A 25,105-nucleotide genomic window follows, 5' to 3' on the forward strand; every position below is an offset into this window, starting at 1 on the left:
TGCACCTCTTTAGCACAGATGTAATTTTTTTCAAGTATTTTTTATCTATAGTTGGTCAAATTCTCCATTGTGGAACCCATGGACACAGGGTCAACTATATATATGTATATATGTATGTGTATATATGTGTATATTCGAGTGTACATATATATGTATGTATATACACGAATGTGTGTGTATATGTCTTATATGGTATTAGCTCCTATAATCATGGTGGCTGAGAAATCCCATGATCTGCTGTCTGCAGGCAGGAAATCCTGCAAAGTTTGTTGGTATAGTTCAAAGATCTAAGAGTTAAAAAGTCAGTGACATAGATTCCAGTCTGGATCTAAAGGTCTGAGAACCAGGAGTGCAGAAGAGCAGGAAAATATTGATGTTCGAATTTAAGAAGTCAATCAGACAGTAAGGGAATCCTACTTTCTTCCCCAATATAGGTCCTCAGTGGATTGGATGATGCTAACTCACATTGGGCAGGGAAGTTCACCTTATTCAGTGTACTAGTTCAAATGCTATTCTCTCCTGGGAACATCTTCATGAACATATGTAGAATTATGTTTAACCAGGTATCTTGGGCATATCACAATCTAGTCAAGTTGACACATAAAGTTATCTATCACAGGAAGTGGTATTGGCCAGGAAGCTGTTAAACATCCTACAGTGCCCAGATCAGCCCCCAACAACAAAGAATTATCCTGTCCAAAATGTCACTAAGGCCAAGGTCAAGAAGCCTTGACTTAGAGGAGGCCAAATCTTCCTTTTCTAATTTTATTTATCTTGTTGAGGTCAGTAATTATCACTAAATTTTCATAGTTCCCTGCTTTTTCTTTTTAACCAAGTCTGTCTTTCAGTGGCAAAACTCTTTCATCAGGTGGAAGCACTTCTGTCTTTCTGGCTGGAACCTTTCTTAAAGATAGCAGGCACTTTAGGTCTGTGCCAGATTCTGATATAAATGGGAGCTTTGCATCAGTTGGCTGATATCATAACTGGGCAGATAGCATTTTGAGCACCTTAGTACTGACAGCAACAGGTTGCCTGCGTAGAGCATAGAACACTTGGTATGACATGAAAAGGGGGGTAAACAACTAAGTACTTTGTTTTGGGAAGCTCTTTGATGTGAAGGTCATTATTGCTCTTTACCAATATGTCTGAAAGAAGACATACTCAGTGGAAGTATTGTTGTAATAAAAATACACATCTGAATCAATTTTCTACACCACCAAAGAATCTTTAATCATGGAGCTCAACACCAGAAGTAACATAGTGAGATAAGAAAATGACCAATATTCTAAGAAATCAAACCCAGGTCTCTCAAACACAAGTGTACATAACTCTGTCTAGGAAAACATAATAATTATTAAGTGCCCACCACAGACTGAGGCCCCATTTCCAAGTTATAAAGTAAACTTTTTTTTTTTTTTTTTTTTTTTACTTACAAAGTGAAAAACAATCCTTGATATATATTCTGTCTTGGTTCTTTTACATCTCCTTCTTTAACCACAAACCCAAAAACCAACTCATGAAGAGGGATGAAGTAGGACCAGTATAAACAAGCCAACTTAAGGAGACCTTAGAGAGTAAAGTGGTATAATTGGGAGCAAGCCTGCCATGATTGGACTCATTGTTGTCAGTGTGGGGGAAAACTCCTCTTAGGTATATGCCAAATGCTGTCAGCTGCTGTCCTCAAAGCTGCCACTGTTCCGGCAAGAATGAAAATGCATTGGGCTCATGGGATCCGACACGTAGCCTGCATCAGAAAAGAAGTTCAGTTATTACTTATTGGCCTTCCAGTACTCTCCACATTTTTTAGCCTGACTCAGTGCAATACACAGCAGTCAGGCAGCTTTCCTGGATCTGGTGAACAGAGTCTGGACCAGAGATGCTGCTGAGCAGCTATAAAACAATACTGAAACTTACAATGAAAACAGCAGATAAACATGACTGATAGATGTCTGATCTGGAGCTATGCTGTCTAGGTGACATTTGGGATTTGGAGTATAACAGGGGACAGATCAGGAAGGTGGTATATCTTGAAGCTATGAGAACAGGCTCTTATGTCAGGCAAATCTGTAGGCTCTGTGACTTTTGTTAACTTATTCTTTCCCAGCCTCAGTTCCTTCATCTGTAAATGGGAGAAATGATAGCACTGACTTATAAATTGTCAATGTGCATTAGACAATCATCAGTCTGACATCAATGGGTGCCAGACCAATGTTGGCCCCCAAAAGGAGGTGGGAATAGCAATTAGAAAAAAAGAAAAGACACTTTCTCTGCAGCAGGGTGGCTCTATTTTATTTATGTATGTATTTAATTTTCTTCTTGACAGCTTGAGTTTCAAATGTACTCAATGCCTAGGTCTAAATACCAGTGGCAAATGATGACTTCAAGCAATATCCATGGGTCTGTCAAAGAAATTGGCTTAGTGGCTTAACTTTATATCACTATCTAAGAGAACAGAGAGGTATGTGCCAGGAAGCTGCTGCCTTTCTGTTCTGAAGTAAGGAAACCATTCACTGATTCTGTGAAAATGGGCACATTCATTAGTAGTCACTATTGCTTTTGTCCCCTTTGATAGCTGAGGTTTCAGTAGCAACCCAGCCATCTACATTTTTATGAAGCCACCTAGCAACATGCAGTTGGATAGGCATATTTATTTTCATAAGAGAGGTCTCTGTCAAAATCCCTTAGGCAGCACATAAACTCTCCTCAGAGGAAGTTTGGCTGCTGCTGATGCTTCGTTAACTCTCTCACTCACCTCTTGTGGGATAGGTCTGGTCAGATATGAGGAAGGTCATGGTGATATACATCACTGAATTTTAACTCTAGGTGGACTAAAACCAAATCTATATCACGGAGCACAAATATTGCCTCTCATCTGGGCTGAAAATGTGACTTCATTCCATGCATGGATTGATGCTTTAATAAGCTAGTAATCCGTTTATTACTGTAATCAACCTTCAATGTGCCACATGTAGTTTTACTGGCTCGTGATGTTTCAGTGTCTCCTGCCCCACAGGATTCCAATGAAAATATGATTGTGAACATACGTCCCAACAGTGTGGGCAGGCGCTCCTTCAGGATTGGTAACAAAATCAGTAGGCATGGAGGTTGGCATTTATTATTGAAGCCACTATTGCCAGAGAGTAAAGGCAAACATATTGGCCTAAGAAGTCACTTGGCTTAAGATGGGTGCAACTAGACCAAGGGCTTTAGGAAAAGACTGAAACATCTCCACATGAAATAGTTGTGCCATTTAATTTGACCTTAATTCTCTAGCTCTGAGAGAGGGCGGGGGAGAGAAAGGAAGAAACATCTCATGAAGTTGTTGTTATACTACACTTCGTATATGAAATGAAAATGAAGGAAAACGAAAGGGTTCTTTCTTGTATTATGTAGTATTTCTAGTGAGAGATATTGAATATATCTTCTTTGTCTATAGGTACCCTCACCCTGATCAACTATTCTAATGGTTTTTTTTTCTTACCCCTGGTACATATATGAATAGAAAAAAAAAAAACCTTCACATTATTAAGTCCTTTGTCTTTTCCAGCTTGGGAATTGTTATAGTTCTGTCTCTTTAAGAAGCGGATCTCTAAGTTCTCTAAGTTAAAGAGGTGCTTCATCTTGAAACTCGACCATAAAAGGAAAGACTTCTGGTCAAAGCACACAAAGACTGCCCTGTATTTAGTGGTTGGGGAGTCACATCTGTGAGGCTTGAGGAAATGACATTATACCTATCAAGAAATGCAATGTAGTGACATTTGGAGCACATTTTTCCCTCAAAAAGATCTTTTGCTGGACTGGCCAATTATATTGTGAAGTGGATGATTAAAAAGCACTCAGTTGCTGAAATCCCAGCTACTCAGGAGACAGGAGAATTACAAGTTCTAGGCCCGCCTGGGCAACTCAGCAAGACCTAGTCTCAAAATGAAAATTTAAAATTTAAATAAAAGGTAGGGAATGTATTTCAGTGGTATAGCATCCTTGAGTTCAATCTACAGTATCTCAATAAAAATATATAGATAAATAAACACTTTATTATTTTTTTTAAAGAAAAGCACTCAGCTACATTCTATACATGTATTGGGAGTGAGAAGCACATTCTCTTCCTTTATCTACCCAGGTAGTGTGTCTGCATCTATCTAGAACAAAGTTTCTCCTTTGTTTCTTAAATGCTTTCTGATACCTCAGGTCCTGACACTGTAGTTGAGGTGTGTTGGTGAAGATTCCAAAGCCCATATCTGCCATCTCTGTCAGAGAAGCAGGCACACATCACCCAGTGTATTCTTTCTCAAACACAACTCTTGTCTTAATCTGATCTCTTTAGCTGACATTTTATGCAGTTCTTCATGTTGTCAAAGTGAGTTGCCATAAATAAAGGAACCCATTGTGCCAAAATTCCTACAGCCTCTCAGGCTTTAAGGTTGAAGAAAGAATATCACAAGCCTCATGCATTAATACGGCAGCTGATGATAAGGGAGATTGTGCGTACTCTGGCTTCCAGAAGCCTGCACAGAACTTTATTAATTATTTCTGAGACCTGTGTTAATCCATTCTGTAGTAGACCTGTGTGAAATGGAGCCCATTGGCTCTCCCAGCCTTCTCTGCAGCTCTTTGAGGGAATGGTTAGATTTACCAGTCACCAGGGGATGGCTGGTTGGTAGAAGGAGCTTTCCTGGGATACAATGTAATTATGAAAACTCATCCTTGGTTTTTCTTCTCCTTCCTACATAGCCTATGGATGACATGGGGCTTTGAGGCCACAGACCTGATAACATGATGATGAAGTGTTTGAAATGCCTTGAGAGGTCAGAGGTTAATTTTATTTTAAAGATGTGTATTATTATTAAGCTTAAAGGTAAACTGCAGGATTATAAAAGTCTTAAAGATCAGAGTTAGAATTTTATAATATTTTAAAATATCTTTCATTTCCAGATATTACAAAATACTATGTTTTCTCACTTGTCATGAAGGAGTAGATGCCATTGTCCTAGGGGTGGTTTTCTCATGAGCCTAGAGGGTCTGTCCACTTACCGTACTTGTCAATGGGTGAGTACTGCAAACTTCTTTTCACCTCCTCCAAAGACAGGCCTTGAGAGGAGCCTGGTCCAGCACTGGAAAATTAGAGAAAGAGCTGCATGCTATGCTGACTTACTAAAAAATTTTCCACTAAACAGAATTTATTCATTTAGCATAGATCCCAGAGAAATGACCAAGTGGTACAGCGGTGTTTTTATCTTATAAGTGTTGGGAAGGAGTTCAGAATTATTTGGTGTAATTCATATCCAGGTGTGAGTCTTGTCTTCCACATAGGTTACAATTCCTGGCAGTCTAACCTTGGTCTTGTCACCCTTGCTGATCCCCAGTTTATTTAGCTGTACAATGGAAAAGAAAGCATAATTTCCAGCTTGTCTTACCGATTCAATAAAAATAAAAAGGAATGTTGGATCTAAATCTGGGTTCATATGCTTACAATATTTACTTAAGTGGAACTAAGAGCAAGAACATTATCCTCTCAATAATAATTAACATAAATGAAATACATTCCATGAAGTATTATCATTATTATATTGTTATTATTATAATGACAATTATGATATAGTGATAATATTTACTACAAGATTCCTGTTTGTGAAGCATTTATATAGAATCATCTCATTTAATCCTTATCACTATATCAATTTACAGATAAGAAAACAATGGAAAAAAAGAAAACAATGGAAACTGAAATAATTAAGTATATGGTTACAAGGATCTAGTAAATGTCTCATCAAGGAGTCAAACCCAAGATTTTTCAATTGTAAAGTCTATATATTTATTCATTATTTGAATATGTATTTCCTCCTGCTCGACATTGATCCTTCTCTTTTCTAAGTCTTCCTACTCTTTTATCAATTTATTATTAGAGTCACTTGCTTTCTAGTTAATCAGGCTCAAAATCTAAAGTAGTAAAACCCTCACCCTAATATCTACTCACATCAATCAGCTCATTTCATATCTGTAGTTTCTCTCGAAGCTCATCATCCTTTGCCATCTTCAAAGTGGCTTCCCCTTTTGCCCCCAGACCTTGCCCTCATTATGTCCATAGAAGAACTCATATCCCCAACATCCAAGCCAGTTCTCTCCATTTCAATTACTAGCACTACATCATGCAGTCACTTAAGCAAAAATTCTTGGACTCATCCTTTGTGCCTTCATTTTTCTCATATCTTTTACTCAAGTCCTTGTAGCTCTGACTCCAAAACAATCTAATTTATTCACCTTGTTCCTCCTTGAAGTTCTGGGCCACATCATTTCTTTCTTGTCTAGAACTCTGCAATTTGTCTCCTAATAGTTCTCCTTGCTTTCACTTTTTTTTTCATAACTTATAATATTTTCCAGAGTGATCTTTTCAAAATATAAAATGGGTTAAGCCATTACCTACTGAAAACTTGGCTTCCACTTCATTTGGAATAAAATGCAAAGGCTTTTTGCCCCCACTACAAGGTCCTGACCCTGCCAACCTCTCCAACCTCAACCTGTGCCCTTCTCCCTATTTTTTTTTTTTTAACTAGGCACTTCTTTCTGGAATCCTCTCTGTCCCTGGAGCCCTTCAAGTTCTTTCCCAACTCAGAGCCTTTGCATTTGTTAAATCTGCCTGGAACGTTTTTTTTTTTTTTTTAATGAACCCCAATGCTATTCTGCTGAACCCTTGACCTGCCTTCACACATGACTGACTCTTCTGTCATGCAAGCCTCAATTCAAATGACACTTTCTCAGTGAGCCTTCCCTGACTACTGTTCCAAAGTGGCCACTCCTCTGCCCATGGTTACTCTATATCACATTATATTATTTTCCTCTTTTCCTTTTATAGCTATATAAATTATCTTGCTCATTTATCTGTTTACTTACCCGTTCTTTATATTTTTCTACACAAGTAGGGCCTAATTCTCTTATTTTCTTCTATACTTTGAACACTGAGAACAGTGCTTGACATACAGGGAAGCACAACAAATAGTTTCCAAGGAATTGATTAGTTAATAGATTCCTAATGTCCTGCATCCCTCCAATCAATCAGTCCTCCCCTCTACAAAGTATTACTGCAGTTCCTCAGGCCAATGTTCCAAACTCTCTGCCATCCACTTCTCCTTGTGTTCTTCATGTATCTTGTAATCTATAATTCCTCAATACCCACCCCCCAAGTTCAAGCCATGCTAATCAACTTAAAATTTTCTAAACATTCCTAATGTTCTCTTCACCATTACTATGGTTAAGATGCTCCCCCTGCTTAAATGTGCTTGTTGACATTTTGTTTATCCATGACAGGAAGTAACATCATGTAATAATTAAGAATGAGCATTCTTGTTATAATTTGAATTTGCATCCTGAGCCCATCATTTATTAATCTATGGCCTTTGAAGAGTTATTAACTGTTTTATGCCTCAGTTATGCAACTTTAAAGTGGGAATTGTGATACGATTTAGCTAGTAAGGTTAATCATGTGAATTAAAAGTCAGTACATTTAAAGCACTGAACAGTTTTGACATTTAGTAAATACTTAACAAATACTACCTGCATGTACGATCCTTCAAGATCTAACTCACACTCAGCATATTCATATTCTTTGAAGGCCTGTTGAAAACAGCCAGGATCAACCTTGTTCTCTTCCTTGCATCTCCAGAACTTTGAGCTCCTGCCACAGTGCTAATCTGACTCTGCCTAGGTATAGAAAGATCTGCATTTGTATGCTAGTGACTCCCACTCAGGGAGATCAGAGCTCCTAGCTAACATCTTTGGACCCCATCAAGTTTACTCAGTATTTGGTAAATAGCTAAGAGAAAAGTATGTTCAATTAAATAAAATTAAGTTATGCTAAAATGTTCGTTTAGAGAAATCAAACTTTTTTGAAACTTAATATCAGTTCACACTGATTAATTCACTGAGCTTAAAAATGACTGCATCTTTGCCCTCACTTTCTTAAGCTATAAAGAATGTTATTTCTTAGAGGAAGGTAATGAATAAAAATAAGAAAAAGTATTGGCTTAAAGTATGACACAGTGTGATCTCAATAAACATTTAATAGCAAACCATATGAGTTCTGGGCAATAAAATGTTAATATATGTTTTCAAAATAAAAATTTCCCTATTAATATATCTAAACTCTTTAACACTCAAGCTCCTCTTAAGAAATGTGCTATATGCAGTAGTCTTGGCAACAAGAAGATAAAAGAGGAATAAATATTTTATCACCAAAATGGCTATCTGCTTTCCTATGAATAAAAGCCCATCTCTGTGATGCATTGTTTGTTCAGCTACTGAATGTGATTCACTCTAGAAGACTTAATCTTCCTGCCCAAGAGATGCCACATAGGCTGGCACGGAATGCTGTTCTAGGATGACAGGCAGATGGAAGCTGAGCACACCCAGGTCAAACAAAACAGAAGAAACCAGACCCTGGTGAATTGAACTAGTTGGAAGCTGAGCATGCCCAGGTCAAACAAAACAGAAGAAACCAGACCCTGGTCAATGGAACTGGGTGTTCTCAACCCATCCAGGCTTCAGCAAGAATTTCATAGGAGCCCAGAGTAGAAGAGAGATGGCAGGACCTCTGTTTCCTAAAGCTGTGGAGAGTGAAAATAAGGCAGTTCCAGGAATGCAGTTGCCCTGGGATTCTAAGAAAGTAAATGTGAACTAATGGCAGGTAAGGAACATGCTCAACTTTTCAGTTTTCAACATTGCTTGTCAACTACATTGCCTTCTTTATTCTAACAGGATGATGTGTACCACAGATAGGCACATATGCAAATGACATATAATTCTTTATGGGTGAGTGCATATTTTGCATGTATGGAATGAAATTATCTCTTATAAGAAGCAAAGAAGTCTTTACATTGGGTTTTTGAATACTGCTACATTATATTGACATATTTTAGTACTGGAAAGTTTTGTGCTTTAGGCTTAACAATTTAGATTAATTCTGCAATGTATATGTAGAGATAAATATAATCACCAACCATTGTCTATTATAAAAGTGTACTAGGAAAGGAACAATTTATCTAAAATGAAGAGCAGAAAACAAAATTTTCAAAAATATTTCCTGTCTGATTCCATGTTTTAGGGACATAGATGACCTAGTAGACTGTGTGCTACCTAGGTCAGTTCACACCCAAATCCACATGTAACCTGGAGTTCTGTGTAAGCATTCCATTAGGCTATGGCTTATGAGAGACACTGGCCTGCTTAAAAATGTTCACACTGTCTGTGAATGGAGTCAACGACCTTGGGCAAAGATAGCAACCAAGATGTTCGAAGCTAATGAAAATATGAGACCATATTGGCTAAAATTAATGCAGATATAATGAAACTCATGAAAAGTGCATTAAGTAAAAAAATACATCCATTAAGAAATAAGTAAGTATATACAAAGATTTCAAAAGAACTATGAAGAATGAGAAGAGTACTAGAATACAGAGCATAGGCAAATAGAGCCTACAAACTGAGCCAGTGATTGGATGCACATTGTAGGCAAAGTTCCAAGGAAGAATGATTAAAACAGAGGTTTTCTGTGCTCTTTGAAAAAGTACTGATTATTAGAAACTAACACTAAAAAAGAGAAGATGATGTGGATCTGCTTTATTTATTTTTGGTGAAGATAAAGGTAAAGGGAAAATCTGTAGGCTAGAAGGCACATCTGGATTCTATCAGGGCACCAGACAGTCTCTTGACTGCTTTGTGAGTGAGAGGTGGTCTGTGCCAGATGACAAGTGGTTAGACTGAGTTTGTACCATCTGAATATCCAGAGAAGACTTGAGGTCTGTGTCAGCATATATAGGTGACTATCTACAGGGTTTGGTTGAGCCTTGAACATGGGGAAGAATTAAAATAAATCACTACTTTTCTTAAGGTGAAGAATGTCTAAAAAGAGATTGAGTTCTTCCAGAAAGAGGCTGTTTCCCACCCCTGGAAGTGTTTTATGTCAAGAGTGAAGCATCTGTTGGCCTTAGGTTCAGTAGAGCCATCTAAGCAACCATCTGAAAGTCCCATGATGTGATGTCCCAGGTCCCACTATTTCTTATATTCTATGATTCTTTAGAAGGCATTTGTGAGCTGTAGACTTTGAGAACTGGCTTTGGCATGGAAAGGTTGAGTGAGATTACACAGTTCCCACTTTGGCAGGAGATTTTTATCTTCCTTATCTGAAGTGTTTGACATCTGGCCAGGGCTGAAAGCCTGATTTTCACATATGTGCTATGGCATACCTGGCTACACATCACTGCTATTACTAAGGGGTGGTGTTTGTAGCTTTTTGTCCAGATACATTTCATTTGAAATAGTAACTGAACTGTGCTATATGCCTGAAGGAACCATCTCCTTTAGTGCTCCATTTCACAAAAAGAACCATACTGCCATCTAAGATGAAGTAGAGCAAAGTGTGGAGGAAGCTCTTTCTCATAAACCTATCATTAAGGATATGAATGGCAGGCTGGGTAAGGCTGGTACTGGGAAATCCCAGAGATGCTATCCAGCCATTTTTGTAACAGAAATTTTTGCAGAATATTCATGTTGTGATGCTTGGGAAATGGGAGGGTCCCCTACAATGAATGCTATAATATCTCTTTATCTAGTATGGTATACCATTAAGCAAGGCACAAGAAGAAATAAGAAAAATATTCTCTGAAGAGACTGGTGAACTCTGGTGCCATCTCCCCAGAGTAGTGGGACCAGCCAGTGTCACAATGAATCCAAATGGCTCCATTTAAAACATCCAAAGCAGATAGTATTGTGGCTTCCAAACTGTTGCCTGCCAAATGCTTTATGTATTGGAGCAATGGATCATGGTTTTGGCTGTGGGTTTCATGAATTCTCAGAATACTCACTGGTGCCATAATTGCTTTTGACTGTATTACATTCCAAAGGAAACTTCAAATGGGTGTATAGTCCAAAAGAAACTTTTTTTTTTTTTTAAATCGTTCTTTAGGTTGTGGCTATTGCAGACTTGGGAACTTTGATTTGATGAATTATGGCAAATGTAGACATTGTACATGGCTTTAAAGTAATAGTGGAATTAAAATCAGTGAATAGCTGAGAGTGGCAGTGCACACCTGTAATCCCAGAGGCTTGAATTACAAGTTCAAAGCCAACCTCAGCAACAGCAAGATGCTAAGCACTCAGTGAGACCCTGTCTCTAAATAAAATACCAAATAGAGCTGAGGATGTGGCTTAGTGGTTGAATGCCCCTGAGTTCAATCCCTGGTACAAAAACAAAACAAAACAAAACACAGAAAAAAATAAAAGAGAGACCTAGGACATTTAAGTTCCACCATAATGGAAGGTAATGGTTTCTTTACTTAAAAGGAGGCTTCATACCTTGTTCACACTTTTCCTTGATTAGCTTATAACATTTTTACAAATCTCCTGAGGTATCTGGGAATGTATTAATTTTTACCTCCACTCTCTGGGGATGGAAAGAGTCAGAAAATTTGAGCGGCTTGTATAAACCCTCACAGTTAGAAATGGCAGAGCCAGAATTTGAACAAAATTTCATCAGTTTTAGTCCATTCTCTATACTGAAACACACTACTTTTAGTAACACCATGTGTCAAATTATTGTTTTGTTACTTGGGGAACCCACTAAAGTAGTGACAAATTATAGTTTTGGATCCTTTGTATATAAAGATGAGCATCAAGTTCGTCAAGAAGTTTCATTTCTTATCATCATAACAAAACCAGAATCATCTTACTCATGTCTTCCTTTGTTTGATTTTTTTTAAAAATTATTCTTTCCTCTGACCAACAATTGCTTGCTTGCCTTCCTGCAGTGATCGCTAAAACACAGTATATACCTACACAAAAGTTTCTGAGATATTTATTATTCCCCTTAATGCTCTTATCTTGTTTAGAGTTTTATAAGCTGCATGCATGAATTCATCTTCCTAAACACAGACCTGACTATGCTAAACCGAAAACCATTAGGTTACTAGTGTGATTAAAGACTTCAGGCAAAATTTTCTTCCATTTAAATTGGTCCAATTAGTTTTTATGCAGCTAACAATGCCCTCAGGCTACCTGTACCCTGAAAGATTTAGCCATTTGGACTTAGCAAAAAGCAACACCATCCAAGGCCTCCCAGCTTTGCAAATATGTTTTTGTGGTTTATTGGATCCTTTTGCCATCTGTCATCATGATGCTACCTAACTAAAGAAGATTATCTCGAGGATCAATGCCACGTACACCCCTATCTGCTTCTTCAATAGGAATATTCGAAATTAGGAAAAGGAAACCCATACAGATAACATCTAACCAGAATTTCAGTTCTTTGACATCAATCTAAGGAACTAATACAAAGAAAGCTGAAAAACAAGCCTGCTGAAATACCTGATAAAGGTATTTATACCATAAAAATAAATGCCTTGCCATACAGAAGGCTACTAGAGTAGTCTGGCTGATTCTTTTGGCATTTAGCTGAAAACAAATAGATCTATTTTAAGCAGGCTGTCATAAAGGATAAATGCCTTTTTATGCTTTTAAATGTCTTTCTATGCAGCTCACCTTTCCTCTGGCCTAAAGAGCAAGACTACATTTCTATTAAAAATGGGAATACCTTTGGCCTAACTTTGAAACAGACCAGTCATTTTCTTGGGAATAAGTTTTGCTAATTTATCAGTTAAGTTCAATGTAGTTATTTATTCATGACTTCATTTTGGTTGTTGTCAAAACATTATTTTGTTTTTGTCAATATTCCCTACTTGAAAATGTCCTAAATTAAAACAAATTTATTGCTCCTATTACAGGGAATGGGTGATAGCCAAAGCATTTAATGGGGCCAGAGGTCAGTACAAAATATCTCTTTGAGGAAAATCAAACTCATCAGTTTTCTTTCAATGGCAAATGTCCCTAGGCTATAAAAGGACTGAAAGACTTGGCAGCTGGGTCATGGTTCTGTTTGAGCCATTAGGCAAATATCCAAGGTCTTAGCTCCCCCATTTTTAAGGGAAAAAGCAATTAGGCAAAGAATTATGAATAAGAAAAAAATGCAGAGAAAACTTAAATTGTGTGCTAATTCCTTGGCTCATAAATTATTAATGTGTTCAACAGTAACCTAACAACACCACCTCTCAAGTTACCCACTAATTTAAGAAGGTATAAATGAGTCAGGTGTACAAACCAGTAAGAGGTGGACTTTGTATGCCTTAACTGCTAAAACTGAGAATTATCCTTTAAATATAGCAAAATCTTTTATATCTTCACTTTCTGTATTTTCATCTAAAAAAGGGAAAGTTAGAGAATATAATTTTAAATTTTAGAACTAAGAGTAGCAATGACAATCATAAAACTGCCTCCTTACTGCTCTATCCTTCCACCTCTCACTTCACCGGGAAGGGAACTGAGGCCTTGAGAAGTGAAATGAACTAGTCAAGTGCACACAACAAGGTTAAGGTGAAGTCAGGAATATAATCTGGCATTCTAAACAGTTAGTCTTCTTTGATGGCTTTTAATCTTATTTTAAAGGTGAAAATTGAAACTGCAATTCTTTGAAAGCCTGCTAAATGCCAGAATTTACCAGATGCTCTATAATCTTTATTAAATTTGTTACACCTAAGAACCAACCCATTTTACATATGAGGAAACAGGCTCAGAGTGTCTGTCTTGTCTCAGATCATACAACTGTAATTTCAAACCTAGGCCAGGCAGTCTAAAAATCTGCTCTTCCCACTTAATCTTGTTGGCTCTAGAAACAATTTCCAAATATATTTCTAGGACCTTCTCTCTCTCCCTTCTTCCAGGAGCTGGAAGCAACCTGCTGAATGGGGCACATGGAAAGATCCAGGAAATCAAATGACTGGCATTATTATGTAAAATTTTTAAGCCTTTCATTTTTGGAAGCAATCTCAAATGTATAGAAAAGTTGTGACACTGGTACAACTTTGTTTCTTGTACCCTTTGAGGGGAAGTTGCCAATTGAATGTTCATTATTTCCCAAGTACTTTAATGTATGTATTCCTAAAATAAAAACATTCTCCCACATATCCACAATACAATCACTGGATTCTATCATCTACTCCCTGACCTCATTCAAGTTTTGCCAATTATCTCAATAATAGTCCTCACAGCAAAAGGTTCCAATTCAGAATCATAAGTTGCATTTAGTTGTCATGTTTCTTTACTCTCTTTCAAACTGGGACAATTTCTCAGTCTCTACTAGAATTTCATAACCTTGACATTTTTGAAGATGAGAAGCCAGTAATTTTGCAGAATGCCCTTCAATTTTGTTTTATCTGAGGTTTCCTAGTGATTAGATTTAAATCATGCATCTTTGGTAGGAAGCATCAAAGGAGTGACATTGTCTTCTTTTCATTGTATCTGATCAGATTTCGATTTGTAGCATTATTGTGTTGTCAATTATTTATTTATTTATTTTTGTAAGAGGAGTTATAACCATTGAGTCACATATCCAGCTTTCTTTCTTTTTCTCTCTCTTTTTTTTTTTTTTTTTTTTTTTTTTTTGAGACAGGGTCTCACTAGGTTGCTTACAGTCTCACTAAATTGCTGAGTCTGGCTGGAAATCTGTGATCCTCCTGCCTTAGCTTCCTGAGCTGCTGGGATTATAGGTATGTGCCATTGTGCCCGGCCTGTGCTGATAATTTTGACTACCAGATTAAGGTGGTATCTCACAGTATCCCCACTATGAAATTATTCTACTTTTCTCTCCAAAATTAAAAGTATTTTGTGGAGAAGTCCTTGCATTGATATGAACATCTTTCACCTTAACCAAATTTAAGTTTCATTTATCTAGATGTATATGGAGTGTTACTATTTTATTGAATGGATTATAATGTTACTGTCATTTATTTTGATGCTTAAATTATATCAAGTTGGCCAGCTGAAGTACCTTCGGGCTGTCCCTTTGACATGTAGCCATCTTTTTTTTATACCCTTTTACTTTCTGGCACAAAATGTTCCTGGCTTATTTTTTTGGTTTGTACATTCCTTGTCCCAAAGCTGAAGTCTGCCATTTCTCCAAGTGCCTTGTTTCCTTTTGGTAGAGAACAGTATCTAGAACTTGAGATCCAAGCATTGGACGTGCCTTTTTCTGGTGAGATGCTGCAGCTTACAGATCCTATCACAAACAGGCAAAGCCGAAGAACAGGTATGAGTGTCCACATATGCAGAGACACTTTGGACTTCCCATCTCTCTGCCAAACCATGAATCTACATCTACATTTCCAATTCTAATCCAATACCACAGGGTTCATTCTAGTTTTTTCCCTTTCCATATTTATAGCACCCTCCTTTGATAGTGGTAAACCTGATTCCATCGTCATTAATGCATTTACTTATTTAATCACTGCCTTTGAATGGGCAAATCTCCTGTTCCCATTACACACGTCCACACTAACCACCACCCTCCTTCGTCCCACTTGGGCTCCACTACTCCACACCCATGCCTTCCTCACCCTCTTGTGTTCTGACACTGCTGGCCTAATCCATCTCTGCCTGTTCCAAGTGGACGCCCTCCTTACTTGCCTTGAGAGCCAACCGTCAGCACTGAGCTGTGCTCTTTCCTCATCCTGCTAGGATTCCAAACATTGGCCCTGGGCTTCCTGCCTACACATACGTCCTTTTCACCATCCTTGTGCTCAAACTTTCCCACATTGGTCACCATCGTGTGCAGATGTCCTTTGGACCCTGCATGGAGCCACAATGCCAATGCACTATATGGCATCCTCATCATTATACTTGGGCTCTGATACCTCATGTTAGGCCCCTGCTTCCACCCTGGCCTCCATGGATGTGCTCCTTCCCAGAGATGGACTCTGATCTTCTGCCCCAGGAATGCCTTTCTTGCCACACCTGGGTTCTAGCACTACGACACAGCAGCCACACCTTTCTGTGGAAACCTTTTCTCCTCCCACTCTGGTTCCAACATACTATGCCAGGCAGTGCCAACCACTGCTGCCACCCTCCCCCCTTCATGGACATTCTTCATGTTCTAGTTGGACTATGTCATCCTGCTGAGCATTCAGCGGGGAGGTCAACCTTGCTGAACCCTGTCTAATCCTTCAGGAATATAAGGGAAAAGAATACGAGAGTAACAAGATGGATTCTGAAAAATGTTAATTAGATCACACCACACCCCTAATTCAAATCCCTCAGTGACTGCCCAACACGTGGTATAACAGCCTATCACCTTGACCTGGCTGACAAAGCCCTCATGATCTCCCCTTGCCTCCTAGCACTCTCCCAAATCTACTCACCATGACGGCTTTCTATTCTCCTCTTTGTTCCTGCCTTAGAAACTCTGCACTTGTTTTTTAGCTCTGATGAATGTGTTTTACAATGGTAAGTTTGCTTTTGCCACTCATGACCCCATCTATACTTGCCTCCCAGTCACTCTGAACCTCACCAACCTCTTTTAATTGTTTTCATAGAACACATCACCACTAAGTTTTCTTGTAAATTTATTCATTGTGTGTCTCCTGTGTAAGCAAATACTTGGTACTCTGCCTGTGAGCCTTGACCTACTTAAGCATTCACCTTCAGAAGTTTCTATATATGCTCATGGTCTTCTGGGTCTCTTTTCATAAAAGGGATAGAGCAGAGCTAGTTCTCCCTCTCACCCACCCAGATGATGCGCAATCAATTAGAAACAGGAATCAGTAGACAAATTCTCTATTTTTCTCATTCCCTATTGGAAAAATTCTCAGGCATATTCCAAACCCTTAGAGGATACAAGATGAGAGTAAGCTTCAATTGGCCACAGCAATGACTTACTTAAGATACATTGTATATACTTTCCTTCCTTTCTTTTCCCTCCTTGTGCTTCTAATTGCATCCCAGAAGAGCAACTTATCCAATTCTTGTCTTATGGTCTGTTTTTGAAGGAATCAAAACTAAGATGGCCTTCTTCCTCCAACTAAAAGGTTGCATGAGAGCAGGAATGAAGTTACTTTTCTTATGTACTACTAAGTCATGACCCTTTAGTGCCTCAACTAATTGTTATACACACACACACACACACACACACACACACACATAGATTAAATGAATGGTTGGATGAATGAATAATTCATCCATTGCAAGTTTATTCATATATTTATTTACCTCTGGTTCTTTCTAAAAAGTTTGTGGTGATTGGCCAATCTCCTTTCATTTCTTTAGCCATCATTCAAGAAAGAGTTGTATTCCCACAATTGTTACACGCTTTAGAGCTGTGATTTCTGCAGATGGCTTGTTAATCAAATTTCTTGCTCAGGCCTTCCATCCTATATGTCATTTCCAGGAAAATCTGAGAATTATCCCCAATTCAGCATCCTAAGACATCCCATGGTCTTCAATGCATTCTCACAGATACAAACATGAAAGAGAGGAGAATGAAAAGCCTCCCTTCAAGCTCCAACCCTCCTTTGATGGAGGCAATGGTCTTATGGAGGAAGATGGAACCCCAGTGCCCCAGCTATTTGTTCTCATCATTGGCACAGAATTTATCTCACAAGGAAGTGAATTGTATTTGTCTGTGTCTACAACTGTACTGTGGGTCCTTCATAAAGAAGAACCCTGCTATATCATTCTGGCTGCCTGGTGCCTCACATAGCACCTGCTACTGGCTAAAGTAGATACTTTGTCTTGAGGGTGGTCTCCATATTTTTCAGCAGGAAATATCAGTTTCCAGTCTAGACAGTTTCAGGGCTAAGTGATTTGGTAAAAAGTGGATTTTGTATTTCTAGAGTAGGAGGTCAGAAAACTTTTCCTGTAAATGGAAAGATAGTAAATATTTAAGGCTTTCAAACCATATGATCTCTGCTGCAACGACTATTGTTGTAGTGCAAAAAAAAAAAAAGTACATATAGACCATATGTAAAAATTGCAGTGTGACTGGCTTCTGATAAAACTTGACCAAAGTAGATGGGGAGAAGGATATGGCCCACGTACCATAGTGTACCAACCTCTTATTTAGAGCAGCGATATATCCTATACACGCTGCTTTCCTAAACTTTCACTGTTGGGCCAAACAATGCAGTATTGAAGAAGGTTGGATCTACACTCAACTTCCAATTCCATGGATTATTATGGAAAAGGAATGTTAAAAAACAAAGTACATGAACTGGTGGAACAACAAAAGAAATACAAAATTTACATATTTTTAATGTTCACCATATATTGGACATAAGCAAACTGTATTCTTGCCTTAACTCTCAATGCAATACTTTGAAGAGGGTAACATTTTTGCTTTTATTCTATAAATGGGAAATTTGACTTTTGGAAGGCTCAACTAAGTTGCCCCAGGTCAGAAGGTTTTCAAGTGGTAGAACTTGAATTTGAACTTGGGTCCACCTCATCCCAAGCTTTTAACCACTTCTTTGCACACTAATGGCCGCTGGGTGGTTAACATAAATAAAAATCACAAAACAAATTTTATTGATGGAAGATAAAAGCAGCAACTAGATAGAAGCCTACAGAGCAATACATATTCTTTTCCCCTTTTGGATTGAGGAAAGTTCAAAGGCCATCTTTGTTGATTTTAGATCTCTGGGCTCCTTTGTGTGAATTCAGATCCCTGCAAGAAATTCCATGTTCCTTTGTTCTTTATGACAGGCCAGTCTGAATGGGAAGGTTTTAAAACTCCCTAAACTCTTTGAACATGCAGAACATTGATCTTCACAAACCATTTGAAACACCCTAAGGAGGTTACAAAATTACAAGCAATATTTTTTTTTTTTGTTTTAAGAGAATGTATACCAAACCTCTGGGACCTTTTGCCTCATCACACAATACCAAAGCTTTCCTCCCCTCCTCTGTGTATTCTTTGCTGTCAGATCCTGAATAACAAAATGGCATTATGTTGCTGGGGTGCCTCATGGAAAAAGCTCTTCTCCTGCCAGTAAAGTGGGGTTCTTACCCTGCTCTGGTGTGCTGTGCTGTGCTGTTGCTTTGAATCCTGGGGCAAGCCAGGGTTTGACATTTCCCACTGAGCTGCCTACTGTGCCTGCCTTCAGTGTTGGCACGAAAATTACTGGATTCTGTAAGAAGTGCTCTGTGGCCTTCTGTGCAGCTAGACCTCCATGGTCACTTTCATATTGGTATTTATTAAGCCTTGATATGTGGCACATCAGAAAGTCCACTCTTTCTGAACAGAAGCCCTGTTTTGTTACGTGTCATTGTTTCCTTGGCATTTGGGGTCTGGAAGAGAGCTTACCTATTTTAAAACAACTTTTTTCTGAACTCCTGGTCAATCCTCTGGCCTCATCTCTTGGATCCAGGGCTCTGTACAGGTTGGCCAATTAATTATGAATACGGGGTCTCAGGCAACTGAGCACCTCCACTTTCTACCTGTTGCTCTTGAGCTGGTGACTTCATCTTCCTGAACCTCACTTCCCTCTTGTGCACGTCGTCAAGTACTCTAACAGTACTCATGTTATGCAGGTTAGAGGAGATGATACATATGTAAAGTGGTTAGAGAAATGCCTGGCCCGTCACAGGTGCCCAATCTGTGTCAGCCATTTCATTATTGCTGTTATCATTCTCATAACCATTTCTGCCTGCAGCAGTCATTCTGGCTCCTTTTTCTCTGGATAATGCCACTCATCTTTCAGGTCTCAGCTTCCCTCTGCATAATACCTGGTTAGGTACCCTCTTTAGTGTATTCTTCATCATATGGTTTTATCATTATTTCTTCATGTGCCTGCCTAGCTCAAAGCCCATACTAAATAAAATATTTGTTAGAATTAATAGACAGTATGTTTAAAAGAAAACTAATTGACTACCTTTCCTTCCAGGCCCCAAATACCTTAGGTGGAATGATCCTTCTAGAAAGAAGTCTAATCATGTCACTTCCTTAACCCAAACTCTGGCAGTGGCATGTGTGTCAGTTAGTACCCATCCTGACATGGCCCACCTCCTCCACGGTCTGGCTTTCTTCCTTCCCTACTTTGGCACTTCTTCTCCATGATCGTTTTGCTCCACCTGGCCTCCTAGCTATCATCTCTGAGCCCACAGACATGATTTCATCTCAAGGAATTTGTACCTGTGTCCCCAAAACCTAGCACACTCTTCTCTGGGGTCTGTGGTTTTTTTGTTTACACCTTCGATCAAATATTATCTTCTGGGTGAGGCTTTCCTGAACATACTATTTAAACTTCCAAATCACATCTCCTTCTGTACTCTCTATGGCCCATCTATGTTTTAATATACTATGCAGTGGTGCTGGCGCATGCAAGGCAAGCACTCTCCCAACTGAGCTATATCCCCAGTCCTACTATGTAATATGTTTTTAAAACATTATGTCACTCACTTCCCATACTAGAATAAAAGCTCCATAAGATAAATTATTATTTTGTTTGTTATATTTTTTGTTTCTGTACCTGCAGATTCTAGAAGTTTAAGTCCTGAATAAAATTTTCTAAATAAATGACATAAAAATTTTCCATAGCCCTAGAATTCAGAAAAATGGAAAATTTTTTTGTGAGCTTCATTTCAGCAGAGATTTATGTGGCTTTTGCCAATGCATTTTCCCATAGTTTTTGAATAGGAAGGGGTTGTGTGGAGGCCCCACAGGAAGTCACCAGTTGACCTTATCTCAGCTCAGGCCATAGCCAGTGGGACTACAAAACAGCCCTGAGTCCATATGATGTCAGAGACAGAGAGCCCACACCTTGCTATTGGAAAGACCAAGCCCCCTCTACTCCTGGCAGACCCATGGAGACAGCCCTTATGCATTTTTTCTTAACCAGTTGAAAAGGGCAGACATCAGGCTGTTAAAATACCTAACAGACTCTTCCAAATGCTATCAAATACTTTCATTCACAATTGCCCACAGAGTTACCATGTGTTGCAAAAACATGTCACACAGAAGAATCATTGGAGTCTTTGTGGACACTACCACAAAAACCACTTGACTATGTATGTGGCTGGCCACACTTAGGCTGTTGCTACATACCAATGCTTTGAAAAACAAGAAAAAACACTTCTCTGGTGAAAGCAAGAATGCTTTGGAATTGTGGTTTGGCACAATTGTCTTGTTCTTTTAGATATGTGACCTAGGGAGTATAGAAAAACACAACTAACACATTCATAATTTGATGATACATTCCTTTACATATCCATGGGTTTCCATGGGATAAATGTAAGGTCAGATGTAAGGTCAGGCACTGGTGACCAAAAGGAGGCAGATTAAAAGCTGCTGAACAAGGTTTTATTGAGATTTGCTCCTGGGTGAGACCCTCCAGTCCAACAGAGTGGGTCCGGAGGAGTCACACCCAGGCTCAGCTGGATTGTAATTTTATCAAGTTTAGGGCAGGAAGAGAGGACTTGGGATAGGAAATGGAGGTTTTTAGGGAGCCTTGTCCTCCTGGAGTTGGTCGGGGGATCTTGCTGAGCTCCATGTCCTTCCAGGATCAGTCAGGAGACCTGGCTGATTGACAGGTGGTTATCACTGCTTGTCTGTTGGCGCCTGATAGGTTGTTGCCTGGTGCTTTGTTTCCTTAGCCACCTCAACCGACCTAACAATAAATTCTATAACAACATTTTTAAAGTCATCAATAAGAACATTTCTATACAATTTCTTATTTAATCTTCTCAGCAATCATGTAAGATTGGTATTTATTATTATTTTCCATGAGGAAACTGAAGGCAGACAGGTCAAGCAATTTGCCTGAGGTCACCTGTCCAGAAAGTGAAAAGAGACAGATCAGCTGGAACCCACAACATGGCTCATTGTTTTATCACTCAATGGTGTTGCCAGGTTACAGAAACCCTTGTGATCTGCTGACATAAATGCATAGGGTTCTTCCTTCTCATTAGTAATCTGGATTTTCAATTTCCAGTGGACAATTGGGCTTGGAGTTAGAAATTCAAACTTCCTGTCATAAAGCTATTGAAGCTTTGGATCATGCAGTGTTGGATTTTATGTGTTCAAAGTCTAATCTTGAATTTCCTCTATAGGCAAAGTTTCCATTAAAGCCAGGAGCTAACATAGAAAGACAATAGATTTTGGACTTCAGAAAAACGTGAATTTTAATTTATATTTGAGTAACAATCAATATTCCAATCAGAAAATGAATAATGTTAACTGGGTTTGCTTCCTCAAATATTGCACACTCATGTGTGCGTACCTACACATACATTTTAGAGACTAGTAAAACAACCACTTGCATTTTTGAAAATGTGGAAAAAAGACAGATTCTTCCTTTTTCATGATATTTTTAAAATGTATAAAACCCTCAGGATTCTGTCTTCTATACTGTGCTGGGAGAATTAGTCATGCAACTCCTACTACAAATATCCCCCAAGCACCACTCTGGAAGTACCTCTTGGTCTACCTTTTAATGTGAGATGCTGAGCTCAAAGGAAATTGTGTCTGGGGACTGGGTAATCCGAGCTGCAGCAGGTTCCCATAGGAACGCCAGGCACTTGCTTCCTTTATTTATGCACGTTTGCAGCAGCTGCCTTCTTTGGATTCTGGCTCTTAGCAAGTGCAAGCAGCAGCTTCGAGAGCAGAACTGCCCTAAATGTCTCTCTTTGAAGCCCTTGAGTCCACAGCCTTCTATTTGTGTCTGGCCCTGATTCATCACGGGCCTGAATGCTTCACCTGCTATACTGAGTTTCCAATAGAGCCTGAACCAGATTGTATTTTTTTTTTTTAAGAATAATCCCTGCCAGTGAATCTCAGCATGGGAGCTTTGGAAAAGCGAGAAGGGTAGGAAATAAGACTGATAGTAATTATTTCCTGCCATCGATCATCGGAGGGATATTGATATACATATCTCCTTCATGCGGATTTCTTTTGCTCTACCTGGTATTCAGCTGCTGGTTTAGAAGATTAACAACATTGGATGCAGACACAGAATCACTAAGCTTTGGAGGAGTTGTGATTCATAGCCGAAATGGCATTGTGAATAGATTAGCATAGGTTTTAAAGAAATTCTGACTTATTCTCAGGGATCAAAACACTTAAGTAGAAATAGCTAGAAATATTCACTCATTCATTTATTCATCATGTATTCCTTTATTTGAGCCTGTACTTCTCATTAAAAAATTTATCATGCTTTACTGAAATGGTCTGTTCACCAACTCTGCGAGGACAGGGACTAGGTTCATCTTGCTGATCGCTGTGTCCCTGTGCCTGGAATACAGTGGGGATTTAGCAATCATTTGCTAGAACCAGAAGGAGGAAAGAAAATGGAAAAGGGTTTATGGAAATGGTAGCATTTAATTTAGAATGTATATATATGTAAACACAGACATAATACATGAATGTGTACATGTGAAAATGTAAGGACTTATTGTACTAAAATGTGTATTTCATAAAATAGTTAACATTTATTGAGCAGTAATTATATGCCAGGCATTGTTTCATTTAATCCCCATAATAATCATAAAGTACTATTTTTTTTATATATTCTTCATTTTGGGGACAGGATCAAAGGTACAGGGATTGCACTCAGGGCACTCAACCACTGAGTCACATCCTCAGCCCTATTTTGTGTTTTATTTAGAGACAGAGTTTCATTGAGTTATTTAGTGCCTTGCTTTTGCTGAGGCTGGTTTTGAACTCGCAATCCTCCTGTCTCAGCCTCCTGAGCTGCTGGGATTATAGGCATGTACCACTGTGCCTGGCTTCATATATTCCTCATTTTATTGAAGAAGAAGCAAATGGAAAGAGGTGACTTAGCTTGGCCAAAATCCCATAAAAGAAATGGCAGTCCCAGAATGTGAACCAGCCAGTCTGATCGTGAGAGCATGCTCTCAGTCAGTACTACATACAATCCCCATAAATATCCAATTTCACCTCTGTAGACCCTTATGGTGCTGGAGAGAGGGTATTATCTGTCAATGCTCTGAGGTTGAAGCTTCGGGTTGAACTGTTGCCCAAAGGAGGGATATCTGTCAGAACACAGTCCAGGCAGGGCAACCGGAGCCCAGAGAAGGTGTGTGGGTGCTCCTACAGATAGGACTCCCGCAATGCCATCAGGACCGTGGGGACTACTCAGTCATCTCTTTACCTCTACTCTCAGGCCATCACCATTTACAACTAAATAAATTAAAGCCCAAGCAAATCACCCCAAGGTGGGATCAGTTCCACTTGTCATGTCCAGGTAAAGGTTTAGTGAAAAGCTTTCCTGCCTTCTGTTGGCTTGCCTTCTAGGTCCTCCTACCCCCAACTCCAGCTGTGTAGATACGATACAACCCAGAAAGGACTGCTTTACTTGTCACTGCCAAAGGGACCGAGACACAAGTACCTGACAATATGCTCCAGGCCTCCCTCCCTTTTTCCTTCTTTTATGCACCTGTGCCTTAAGAATGGGTAGAAAAATAAAGATGCCATTTAAAGAGCAAATGAGCTTTTTAATGTTTTGAAGTCATGAGACATGAATTGTGGCACCATAGGAAAGGACCAAGAGAGGTCAAAGGAGACAAGCAAGGATTTAGGTAGGAAAAGCCAGAGGCAGAGGCTGTGATGGGAGGCTGATGGATGATGGAGCAAGCACTGTCTGAAGGTCAAGAGATGAGGATTTGTGAAGTCCCAGAGTTGAGGGACTAAGGAAGAAAGCTGGTGGCAATAATGAGATGGCCTCAAATTTTTCAGAAAAGTAGGAGGCAAGGTGACTTGAATTCTGCAAGTGTATTTAAATGTTATACATTTAAAATTTCACACTAAAGGTTCTACTTCAATTTTTGAAAAAGTGAATGGACATTTTAAACCAAGGCATAGATAAGAAGCATTCCACAATACATAGGTAAACATTAGGAACATTAACCTTTGGTTTACCTTAGCTGTAATATGAGCTCATTACAGATAACGCACTTTAGGAGAACTCAACATATGAAACTGAATTTTCTTTTAGAAATATATTCTGAAAGATTATTTTGTTAAACCATTTACTTTAAAGAAATTTCTAGAACTCTTTATGATTCTAGATTTTCTATTATTTTAATTTAGAAAAATAAATCTAAGGGCTTTTAAAAATTGTACTTTAAAACAGGGTTATTAGTTTTAAATTAAAGATTAAATACTTCCCCAAAGAGAGCATATTTGTAAAAGGTGTTTAAAAACACATCCTTTACATACGAAAAAGAAATTATATAAAGGGAAAAGGTAAGACTGAAACACTAATAATTTTAAACTAAAAAA

The 25,105-nt window shown here is 38.7% G+C and overlaps 1 protein-coding gene across 1 annotated transcript in view; it reads right to left on the reverse strand.

Moving 5' to 3' along the window:
* Window positions 1-1,634: 1,634 nt before the first annotated feature.
* LOC308655620 (serine/threonine-protein kinase TNNI3K) overlaps window positions 1,635-25,105 on the reverse strand; it is a gene marked incomplete at its 5' end in the record, with an annotated part of 300,765 nt that continues 277,294 nt past the window's right edge. Inside the window, 2 exons of the mRNA XM_081305672.1 lie at window positions 1,635-1,744; window positions 5,032-5,111. Of these exons, the coding sequence (XP_081161798.1) occupies window positions 1,668-1,744; window positions 5,032-5,111 (157 nt within the window). The 3' untranslated portion in view covers window positions 1,635-1,667. The remainder of the gene's footprint in view (window positions 1,745-5,031; window positions 5,112-25,105) is intronic.

This window comes from Spermophilus citellus (genome assembly GCF_964194105.1).
Source record: "Spermophilus citellus genome assembly, chromosome: 9".
In the NCBI taxonomy this organism is placed as follows: Eukaryota; Metazoa; Chordata; class Mammalia; order Rodentia; family Sciuridae; genus Spermophilus; species Spermophilus citellus.